Below are 12,766 nucleotides of genomic sequence, written 5' to 3' on the forward strand. Positions count from 1 at the left end.
ACACACACACACACACACACACACACACACACACACACACACACACACACACACACACACACAATTCACAGTGTAGATTTGAGTATCCTCTATGAGAGTAGGTCTGAGCTCCACAATGTGCAGGGCGTGGGATTGATTTGTTGTAGGCCTACTTCGCTAGGTATTAAAATAATACCGGAATAGGCCTACTCTCGTGCTCAAATCTCTATGATGATGCTCTGTGTAAACCACAAGACCCAGACTGCAATTCGTCACTTCCCTTCACCCGTGGAGAGGGCAGCTGTAAACAAACCAGCCACATCGGACGACCAAGCTGTAATCACTGTGGACTTTCGTGGTGAGAAATGTTGATATTTACAGTGAAGAGGTGACGTGTCATACGATTTATCAACTCGATATATCTTAGGGAAATTCCTATGACCAGTTACGTAGCAGACAAATGGACACGATTGTGTAGCATAGCAGCAGAGACTCGTGTCTTTTCAGCCATTGATGTGCGCAGCTATTCTGGACTTTACGGTCCCATTCACTTCAATTCATTTTTTTGGCGTTTTACATATTTCGGACCGTGCGGACGCCGCTGTACTCGTGCGAGGAAAACAACAATTGTCTCGGGTGCTAAACATGGTCATGGAACGGCTTCCTTAACCAGAATGGTGTGTGTTGTGTTATTTCGAAGATAATTAAAGAAAATCTTATTACAATGGGATTTCTCATAGGCATGGTTTTGCATGTCTCTTATCTCTTTTCATGTTGACTGAGCGATCACCGTTACAAGTTTACAAGGTGCCCAGCGCACATATGTATGCATACAAAAAGGAAGAATACATTTCACAGTGTAATTCTGCAAATAATTCACTTCAAAGTTAAGTGTTATTACATAGGCACCATGGTCATCAATATGTGTGTAAGAACAAGTGAAAAAACAAATCGGTCAGTTTGTCAAAGAGGAGACGGTAGATATGCACCATAATACACAGTATTCATCGAAATATGCTCATGAGTTGTATGCTGAAGAAATACTGTACGCACAAATATCTATTTACTGAATTAGACTAATCATGGCCTATCAGAAGTGAGGTAACATACACGAGTGTAAAAATTGTCCTTTGATGGGCCTTGAACCCACAACCTGTGGAATGATAGGCATGACTCCATCCACTAAGCTACCACAGTTTCAGTAGAATTTGTTTGACCAGAAAACTTCTTGTTGTGCACATTATCACAGCACTAAAAAATCATATAGGCCTACAATCATTTCTTCATCATACTTCAGACAATGAGGTAATGGTGCAGGGAAAATATATTTTATATGATTTATTGTGTTAAAATGCACAACGACGACATATCTTTCTGGTCTTAACATTTCTTATGAAACTGTGGTAGCTTAGTGGATGAAGTCATGCTGTCCATACCATAAGTTGTGGGTTCAAGGCCACTCAGCATTCAACTTTTACTCACGTGTATGTAACCTCACTCCTGATATAGGCCTACATTATAAGGCTTATTGGGAAAATAAATATTTGTGCCTTCAGTATGTCTTCAGCATATCTTTCAGGAGCACATAGCGACACATACTGTGTATTATGCTACATATCATCCACAGTGTCTGCTTTGAGAAATTAATCATTCTCAATTTGCACTACTTATTACATATGTGGTATGATCTGTTAACTTCAGAGTTACTTATTTTCAGAATTACAGAAAGTTCTGATCATTCTGCACATTGTAAGATGAAATGGTGATGACGCAGTGAACATGCTAAGAGATATGAAACCTGTCCAATCATGCAAATGACATCCCACTATAATAAGATTTTATTCAATTTTCTTCAAAACAACACAACACATTGCAGAAATTCTTGTAGCCATCATATGTAGGCCTATAGGATGTAATGGAAGCATTTACACATTGTCAGCAGCGCAAGCACCCTTTTCTCACAGACCCTTGATGTGCCCTACAGACAGACTTGAAGTACTTTGTACATGGGCCCATCTAAAACATGCAGTACAATGTTAAAGGGACAGTTTGGTCAATTTCAACATGCAGTTGTAATGCTCACACTACCCTGGACTTGTCAGTGCCAGTGGCAGCTCTTTGTTTACATTTCAAAAAAACATTTTTATTTATTCCCAAAAACATCCAAAAGGTTATAAAACATCAGCAGACAACTAGCAAGCAGCAGTACCTTTTGGGAAAATATTTGGAGTTGGCCTATGTTTTATTTTTTTAAAATGTAAACAAACGCTGCCCCCATTAGAATTGCTCATATCTCGGAAAGGGCTGAGCCGAAAAATGTGGCATCACCAGGTACTGACAAGTCAAGGGTAGCGTGAGCAATACAACTGCATGTTGAAATTGACCAAACTGTCCCTTTAAGATTTTGTTTGTTAATTCTTAACCTACAAACATGGAAAAGACAGAGGAGATGAAAGACATTGGAAACTTCTTGAATGTAGCAATCCCATTACAATAGAAACAACATGAATTGTTTGCCAATTAATGACTATATGTAGTAGCCTAGCCCAGTGGTTCCCAACCTTTTTCTTCAGGGACCCATGTTTTTACTATTGTAAGGTTTGGTGACCCAGCGCCCGCATGAGAGGAAGTCACTCGATACGCTCTGTCTCCTACGAAAACTCATTTTAGTCATCATTTTATTCCTCAATTCGTCTTTGTTCAAAAACAGAATAAATGTTTAATGTAGCACTTAAATTTTGTTGCTTCTATGCATTTGTCATTTATTCAACATGGGCTACATATGGTATTAAAATGAAACCCCTTAAACTCAAGAGGGCTTCGCGACCCCCTGTGGATCTTTGGCGACCCATAGGTTGGGAATCACTGGCCTAGCCTATAATGCAACCTTTGTTATATAGCCTAATAGTGAGTTAAATTGAATCCGAATGTCTCAGCGTGCCCTACAATATCGCCCCCCTGTGGCCACATTAGCTAATGAAGATAATGTTGCTTGAGTGATATGTGGCATGTGCATTATTGAGGAAAGAGACGTAGGCTATGTGCCGTCAGTATTTTTCCTTCATATCATTCAGAAGCATGGTGTGATGCATACTTTGTACTATGTTGCGCATATCTACCATCTCCTCTTTGACAAACTGACCGATTTGTTTTTTCACTTGTTCTTACACACATATTGATGACCATGGTGCCTATGTAATAACACTTAACTTTGAAGTGAATTATTTGCAGAATTACACTGTGAAATGTATTCTTCCTTTTTGTATGCATACATATGTGCGCTGTGCACCTTGTAAACTTGTAACGGTGATAGCTCAGTCAACATGAAAAGAGATAAGAGACATGCAAAACCATGCCTATGAGAAATCCCATTGTAATAAGATTTTCTTTAATTATCTTCGAAATGACACAACACACACCATTCTGGTTAAGCAAGCCGTTCCATGACCATGTTTAGCACCCGAGACAATTGTTGTTTTCCTCGCACGAGTACAGCGGCGTCCGCACGGTCCGAAATATGTAAAACGCCAAAAAAATGAATTGAAGTGAATGGGACCGTAAAGTCCAGAATAGCTGCGCACATCAATGGCTGAAAAGACACGAGTGCAGCAGAGTTGGTTTACGCATGCAACTAGACAAGTTTCCCCCCCCATTTATCAGTGTTAGGAAGGTTAGGCTACTTGTTAAATGCCCGCGGTTTACACGTGTGAGTTGCGTATTCAGAATTCTTGATGCATTTTAATGCGATAGCTAGCCTACCGTGATGATAGGCGGATTTTGCCCCCGTGTCCCTCTTTGAATGTGATCGAATCTCCAATTTGGGAATGCATATCTCACACTGCTGGGTCCTTTCTGCTGATATCTGTGTCCATATCGGACTGTCGCCATCATCGGGAGGGATGTTTACAGAATATAGCCTAATAATTTAGTTCATTTAGTTACGGTAATTTAGTGTCTATCCTTACACACTGAATATTACTGTCCGTGTTGTGCGTTGTGTCAAAAGAGTAAGATTCACTTAAGTTTGATGCCATTACAATTATCATTCTGATGTGTAATTCGGGAAACAAGTAGGCTCCTATTGATGCAAATATAACCTATACTGTATGTCAGTCAATAGAATCAAGCGACTATGTAGACAACTAGAATGAAACATTTCACACCAGCTAAGCCCATAGGCTAGTAGTAGGCCTACACTGCTGTGGTCGTGAATAGTGTATCTGTAGGCTACTTCATAACATGATGATGTCAGATGCCGCCCGTTATGGCATGCTTACAATACTGCTGTAGTGATGTGTGTAACATGGTAATGACATAATCCTACTGCTGTAGAAGTGGCGTGTGTGTGTGTGTGTGTGTGTGTGTGTGTGTGTGTGTGTGTGTGTGTGTGTGTGTGTGTGTGTGTGTGTGTGTGTGTGTGAAAAAAGACCATCATGTGTGCATGTGTAGGATGGGTAGGTGTATATGTAAAACATTTCGCTCTATGGCCTACTAGTATTTTTACTTAATGCCATAGCATGGTAACTAACCACTCTACTGTGTTCTGTTGCAGTTAAACACATTTGGAACCCATCCGATCATGGGTAAGTCTGGAGTGGTGTGATGGTTTTCAAAATACAGCAATTGCAATGAGCCCTTAATGTAGCATGTTATGTTGTCCTTCAGGTAAGCTGGGCCTGACAAATAGGCCGAATACACCTAAATAGAGTCTTGCTTGCGGGTCATTCCATGTCAATTCACATGATTCCCTAGAATCTCCCCAGGTGACCCTCTCCGATTTACCCGATATCTCACATACAGGTACCTTTTGATGTCAATTGAAAGAATACCAAGTATTAGCACCCTACGTCTAACGGTTGCGTAGATGAAGCCCTCCAAAGTTGGGGTGCCATGCCCACTTTTCAAGCCTGTGAATTGCATACAAAATTTACAAGCAGATTTTGACACCTCTGGTTTTAGTTTGAAGGAAGATACAGGCCTAAAAATCACCACGGCCCCTCAATATGACCCTGTCTACCAGATGATGTGCTTACAAATAGCATGCCTTGATTATTTTTGGCTATATTAAGCCTTAAAAACTGAGTTTGTGGAAAGCGTGATGAAGAGTCTTGCCATTTTGGGGTTCCAGATCTTGGAAACTATGTATGCTTTGGGAGTTATAATTGATTTTCCATCATATTTGGGAACTGTGCAGTGTATTCCAAAAACATTAGGGCGCTCAGACTTTAAATGATAGAATCGGAGGGACTCAAAAACAGCTTTTGGACAAAATGACCTTACAGTACCCTCTACTTCAGGCCTCAAATTAACCATGTGGGCACTTGATGACAGGAACCCCCTTTTAACCCCATGTACAGTAGCACTGTATCATACATTCAAGCTTGGAAAAACTTCGTTTTTCAAAGTTTTTTGTATTAATCTTGGCCTTCAAAGTACATGTTTTTCTCTATATCTTATCAGTGTCTGTTTTGTCTGCTGCCATCTGCTGGTCTAAAAAAGCAACAACAGCGTAATGTAAGAAAACAAAAGGGGCTGGAAAATCTTGCCCATAATATACCAAAAAAGCACTGTAATTATACAGTATATTGCTATATACTAATTATGATGCTATATACTAAGCATGATGAATATTTCTAGTTTAAATAATTTCTTAAGTGTGACTGCTTAATGCTCAATCATGATGCCAATCCCAAGATGGCCTCGACCCTGCACTACATTTCTACCATGGGGGTGGGGGTGTCCTGGTAGAAATGTAATCATGATTGAGCATTCTGCATAATGCTTGTTAAAATCATAATTAATATATAGCAATATACTGTAGAATTGAAGTCCTTTATTGGTAAGCTAGCGAGCTTAACCCCTAGGGGGGTCTAGATTTCTAGGCTACTTTATTGGTAAATTATGGGCAAGATTTTCCAGCCCTTTTGCTTTCTTACATTATGCTGTTGTTACGTTTTTTGACCAGCAGATGGCAGCAGACAAAACAGACACTGTGATAAGACATAGACAAAAACATAAACTTTGAAGGCCAAGATTAATATGAAGAACTTTGAAAAACAAAGTTTTTCCAAGCTTGAATGTTTGATACAGTGCTACTGTACATAGGATTAAAATGGCGTTCCAGTTATCAAGTGCCCACATGGTTAATTTGAGACCTGAAGTAGAGGGTACCATGAGGTCATTTTGTCTAAAGGCTGTTTTTGAGTCCCTCCAATTCCATCATTAAAAGTCTGAGTGACCTAATTTTTTTTGGAATACACTGTACAGTTCCCAAATATGATGGAAAATCAATTATAACTCCCAAAGCATACATAGTTTCCAAGATCTGGAACCCCAAAATGGCAAGACTTTTCAACACACATTTCACAAAGTCAGTTTTTAAGGCTTAATATAGCCAAACATAATCAAGGCATGCTATTTGTAAGTACATCATCTGGTAGACAGGATCATATTGAGGGGCCGTGGTGATTTTTAGGCCTGTATCTTCCTTGAAACTAAAACTAGCGGTCTCCAAATCTGCTTGTAAATTTGGTGTGCAATTCCTGGGCTGGAAAAGTGGGCATGGCACCCCAACTTTGGAGGGCTTCATCTCCGCAACCGTTAGACGTAGGGTGCTAATACTTGGTATTCTTTCAATTGACATCAAAAGGTACCTGTATGTGAGATATCGGGTAAATCGGAGAGGGTCATGTGGGGAAGGCGTGTGAATTGACATGGAATGACCCTTGCATAGAACGTAGTAGTGGTCATTTAGTGATGATGATGATTTGGTTTATTTAGTGTATTCTGAATTCTGTAAAGTGTAAAGTGTAGTTATTTTAAAACTATATTGAGTGACAACACAGCTTTCTCGCTATAGGCTATATGATGCAAAGACGTTCTTTCTGTTTTAACTCGCATTGTATTGATTTTTGGCTTGTAGATTTGAATTGTGGCTTGAAGGAAGAAGAATTTGAAGAGAATATTTTCCTGAGACAGGAAATAAAAAGGGAAACAGATCGTCATGACATCAAACAGGAAGACTCTACAGGTACAAAACAACAACAACACATAATTTGTTTGCATTTAGAGTTCCACATTAATTGCTAAGTCGTAAGAAGAAGCCTTCTTGAGAAGGGTCCAGCTGCAGTAAAACAGTCCCACCCTTAATGCAAGCACGCCCATGGGCGTTCCCGGCATTTGCCGTATTGGCCAATCGTGAAGGGATACTGCATGATGTCATTTTCAAGGCCATTTCCGGATGAAGGCTCCATGTTTTCAAAGATATCCCGTGCAAATTGTTATCTTCCAGAGAAACGTTTCACTGAACATTCCACTGACATAATATTCTCAACAATTTATGTAAGAAAGTGAGATAAATCACACGTTTTCTAATCCCAATATGTATTTTGCTTTGTCTTCCCGTACCTCGGGCATTGTAGCCTTCTGTTTAGAACTCGTGTCGCTATGCACAGATTTGTCATAACGTATCAGGTCGCCAAAATGCTTTGATTTCAACACAACGTTGACACATTGACAGTATATATTGCCTAAATATATACTGTCAATGCGTTGGCATTACCTCACCTCGCTGTGTGTATCGAGGTCACTGTTAACACTGGGTAGGCTATATGATTAAACCACAGATTTATCCTTTCCAGGATATTAACACACCCCGACAAATAATAATTAAAAAACCCTTTTAGGCGAGGTTGTTCACTTGGTAAGACATTATATAGGCTACTTAGAAAAGTTGTACGATGTACATCAGCAACACATTCCCGACTTTTTGAAGTAATGAGTGTCACCTCACCACAGTTATGTGGCCAGCTTGAAAAGAGCAGATATTAATGAAAAAATATGAAATAGTATTTGAAATAGCAATAGGCTATTTGTTTGTTTTATTGGAGAAAACGATTTCTTCATTACCATTGGCCTACCATACTCCATGTCTGTCTATGATTTAGGAGTGACCACACCATTGAAGCTTACCTCTTTATCCAGGAGAGGTTCCAGATTGGCCTGTCTTAATTCAAAGGCCATCAGAAAACAGAGAAAAATTTTCCTACCATCATAACCAGTGTTTGTGCATACATAATCAGGGCCGCTGACAGCTTTGGCTTTGCCCAGGACAAAGTCATCTGAAAGGGCCCCCCACTCAATACATAGACTACATACAATGTAATGAGGACCCATTCCTGGACCCCTCGTCTCACTGGGCCCAGGTCAACGGACCCCTTTGTCTCCCCTGCATGTAGGGCACATACATTGCTGAAAGAAGTGAACGAGACAGGAATGAAATGTGAATTTATTTCTGTTTACTTTTACACTATGAAGTGTGAACGGTCAACAAGAGGGTTAACACAAAGTTTGAAATTGTGTTTGACCAGTCTCAAATGTGCATTTAACTAATAACTAAAAATAAGGCATTGGCATTAAATACAGACTGATACATACTATAAATACAGACACCCAAACAGTGTGCAATAATAAGATTAACATACTGATGGACAATAAATACACAAACACAGTGGACACACACACACGGCAGGAGGAGTTCATACAGGTGGTGTGAAGAGGCTGTATACAAGGTGCAAAGTGTAAAGTGTAAGTGGCATGGTGAAAGAAGTGTTCATGGAATATTCTCCCGTGTCCTTGGTTATTCATGTGGTTTTCTTCAGTGCGTTGAGGAGTCTGATGGCTTGTGGAAAGAAGTCGTTTCCCAGTGTGCTTTTGCAGCACCGCATGCTGGGCTAGCGCTTCCCTGATGGTAGTAGGGAGAACAGGTAGGGGTGATCTTATGAGCTTTTCTGCTGTCCTCACCACTCTCTGTACTGCCTTCTAGTCTTCAGCTTGACGGCTGCCATGCCAGACAGAGAGGCTGCTGGTCAGGATGCTCTCAATGACACCCCTGTAGAAGGTGGTGAGTGCCGTTGTGGGGAGGTCGGCTCTTCTCTCATCCTTCGCAGGAAGTGGAGTAGTGTCTGTGCCTTTTTGAGATGGTGGAGCCATGTGGTGCAGTTGGCAGAGGAGGAGCGGCACAGTGGTTGGTGCTGGGTTGATCAGGTTCAGATCCGAAGTTGCTGGTGTCATCAGCCCTCCCTCTGAAAACTGGCTCTGTGCCTGTCAAAAAAAGGCATGTTAATGTTATGAATGACAATTAAGACAAAAACAACCACCCCCTATCTACCTACAGAAGGACATGACATGAGCACGTGCATATGCTTGTGCACATGCCCCCCCACACACTGCTACTGTCTTAAAGTTTGGTGCACGTGCATGCATGCACGCCTATTCTCCCCCCTTTGCCTCAAGTCAAGTGTGCATTTTAGAGGTTGTCCTCACCTGCACATGTGTGAAGAGCAGGAAGATTGGAGGTTGAGGATGAAGAGGCAGGGCAGGAGGTTCTCCTTGTGAGCGGCCCTGGTCCTGATGCTGATTGCCCATCACCATGCTGTGGCTCATCAAACCCATTACCGGCATATCAATGCTGAACAGGAACGACTGCTTCCATCTGCACGCATGCACACAGACATACACACACACACACACGAGAGGGATACATAGAATACACTACATAAAAATCACACCCATCATTTTAATGCAGAACACCAGGCTGAAGAGATACACAGCTTCTGGCCTGTGCAGGGATCACTACAGTGCCAGTGTTTTGTATTATCCTCTATCCACATTTTTTTTCAATAAATAAACACAGCACAGAAAGGAATTACTGTATGAAATACTTATTGGTCTAGTGCAGAACAAAACAGATTCAGTGTTTTACTCACCACTGTGTGCAAGTTTCTGTGTTCAGCTCAGGTGGAAGCCTCCATCACAACATGTTGGTACTGACATTAACCATCCTTCAGAAAACTGCCTCTGCCTGTCAGAAATAGCAAAATAATGTTAACACAACAAGGTAGTATCTTAAAAATATCCTTAACCAAAGACAGACAGACACACACTGCCACTGTCTTGGTTCTAGGACACACACACGCCCTTTAAGGGTCACATCACATGTAATGGCCGGGTTCTCACTCACTCACTCACTCCTTTTCTCCTACTTTTGCCTCAGACAATGCAGTGAGTTTTTAAAAATTGGCCTTACCTGCTCCTGTGTGAAGGACAGGAAGGGAGGTTGAGGATGGAGCTGCCAGTCAGGAGGTCCAGAGCTGTCCTGGTCCATCACCATCATGTGGATCATCAACCCCAACCCCAACTTCTTATATCTGCGTGAACACATTCACGAACACTCACACACACACACACACACACACACACACACACACACACACACACACACACACACACACACACACACACACACACACACACACACAATAGGCGAGATACAGGTTATATGGCACATTAGGAGGCATGGGTATTGTTGCACTCTAGATGTTTAGAAATAAGTAGGTGCGTGGACCCAAAAAGTAGAGTTCAATGTGGGAGTACACTAAATAAGACACTGAGGTCAAGTCACTGCTCTCTGATGGCAGCAACCTGAAACATCTGCTCTACTCTGCTCTGAGAAAAATAAAACAAAAAATCTGCTTGTGCTTGACCTTAGTGTCTTATTTAGTGTGTGAACCTGCTCCCACATTGAACTATATGGCACATTTAAAATCAGACCTAGGGTAGGGTGGGGTAAATGATTTGTTAGCGATTTCTCGTACAATATGAATAATTACACAAAACCTGTTTTTCATTCTTTGCTTGTGACTGGCTGAAGACATTTATTAGAAATAGCCTGTGTTTACTCTTTCAAATCATAATCACTACTACACAAATGACCCAAATCAAAAGTTTATGCACCCTTATTTCTGACGCTGTAGGCCTATGTTGTCTCCTTTAGCATCAATGACCTCTTGAAATCGTTTGTGGTTGTCTTAATCTTCTCAGATGGCAAAACAGCCCATTCTTCCTGGCAAAAACCTTACGTTTGAGGTTTCCACTGTGGTACTCAGTGATGTTGAGATCCGGAGAGTGAGGTGGTCACTCAACAACCTACATTTTATTTATTCCTGAAGCTTATGACAGGTTGACCTGGCTTTCTGTTTTGGATTATTGTCATGTTGGGATGCCCAAACAATATCCCATGTGCAGCTTCAAGGCTGATGAGTGTCAAATTTCCTCCGGTATTTTTCACATGTTAATATATTCATTGTTTTATGAGTATGGACCAAAGTACAGTGCCTTTGTAACTCGTATGTCCCCAAACCATCAGTGGTCCATCACCATGTCTCACACACAGGATGGTGTAACTTTCATCATGGGCCATGTTGACTGTTCTCCAAATGTAAATGTGGCTTAAAAAAGTTGATCTAATTTTAGGATAAGCGACACAACGTCTGGGAAGGACTGTATAATTGATGTATGCACCAGCTTAACAACTCAACTGTAGTCGTCTGACTGGATCTATTTTTCTACAGCAGCGGAGATCTCCACGTCATTAGAAGAAGAGGAGGAGCAGGAGCAGCAGCAGGAGCAGGAGGATCACCGAGAAATATGGATTTCAGAGGACAGTGAAGAGGAATCTCACCGACATATCCCAACTCGTACAAGTACGTTTTGAAAGTTTTATATCTTCAGAAACTGTTAAATCACCTCCTCTACTTTCATGTAGACAGAATAAGCAGTTCATTTGAGTTAAATTGGAAACAAGCAGAGGTGGCAAAAGTTAAAAAAAAAAAAATGCAGTTTTCTTCCAATTAGGGGAGGGCGATATGGCAAAAATGTCATATCACGTTTTGTTAACAAAATCTCCATTTTGATTTTTAAAAAATTGAACAAAAACAACCGTCATATACTTGCAATTTGCAATTTGCAGTTAGTAAAATGTTAACACACTGATGACACTCATAAAGTGCACAATTGGAATACAATACTAAGTAAACATCACTCTGATACTGATACTGACATCCTCACTGCAAGACGATCGATACGATTTCTCCACTTTGGCAGATTCAAGACGATCTTGTATCGATATCACGATTCACGATTTAATATCGCCATATCGCCCACCCCTACTTCCAATACAGGTAACTTATGTGAGTAACCTGCGCACTTGTCTTACATGCAGTTGACTCTGCACTGGTTCGATTTGGGTTGGGTTGGGTTCAAAATAGTCTTTACAAAATATTAATACACCCTTTCACTGCAACACATTTTTTAAAAATTGCTGTAAGGAACAGTACTGCAAGGGAAGGACAGAACTATTTCCAAACTCGAGCATTTCATGCTCTCCTTTAGAGAGGGAGCTTTGCCAAACATCTTGTAAGATAAAGCAAGCCCGCACTTTTCTGGTATCCACGTGACGTCAAGTGAATGTAGATTTAGGAGACCCTCGGTTAAGAAACCTTTAGTAGACTTATGACTTGAGTTGAGAATAATTGAAGTTCTTGTTTAGATAGCCTTTAGTAGTCCAAACGCCGGAAGGAAGGAAGACCATTTTCAGTCCATGCTCAATTTGGAAAAGTATGTAGTTACTGCATTTTGCCTTTGTAGGACATAATTGATGAGAGCAGTCTGTATGATGGGTGTTTGTGTACTTAACATCCGATGAAGTTAAAGCTGATGCCTGCTCCTCAGTCTGTCTTGGGAGAGTTTTGCTTGGTCTGTAATGGTAAGAGTCGCATGAAAACTGAAAATAAAGTCTGCGACACCAAGCTCCTGTTTCTCTCGTTTTAATGTGACGTTTCGGGCAGCATGCCCTTCATCAGACATCATGAAAGGTGCTTGGTGTTTTTTTCGGAGCTCAGAAACGATATTTTTATTGCTCCTGGCCTGACTCCCACCACATTTTGAG

At 40.9% G+C, this 12,766-nt stretch overlaps 1 protein-coding gene across 1 annotated transcript; it reads left to right on the forward strand.

The window, feature by feature from the left end:
- The first annotated feature begins 259 nt into the window (after positions 1-259).
- LOC134458488 (putative uncharacterized protein DDB_G0288137) lies at positions 260-11,533 on the forward strand. Its single transcript, XM_063210821.1, has 4 exons — positions 260-337; positions 4,532-4,562; positions 6,902-7,009; positions 11,391-11,533. The coding sequence occupies exons 2-4, from the start codon at positions 4,559-4,561 to the stop codon at positions 11,531-11,533; spliced, it is 255 nt and encodes an 84-aa protein (XP_063066891.1). The 5' UTR covers positions 260-337; positions 4,532-4,558.
- Positions 11,534-12,766: the final 1,233 nt, after the last annotated feature.

Source organism: Engraulis encrasicolus, chromosome 1, assembly GCF_034702125.1.
Source record: "Engraulis encrasicolus isolate BLACKSEA-1 chromosome 1, IST_EnEncr_1.0, whole genome shotgun sequence".
Taxonomy (NCBI): domain Eukaryota; kingdom Metazoa; phylum Chordata; class Actinopteri; order Clupeiformes; family Engraulidae; genus Engraulis; species Engraulis encrasicolus.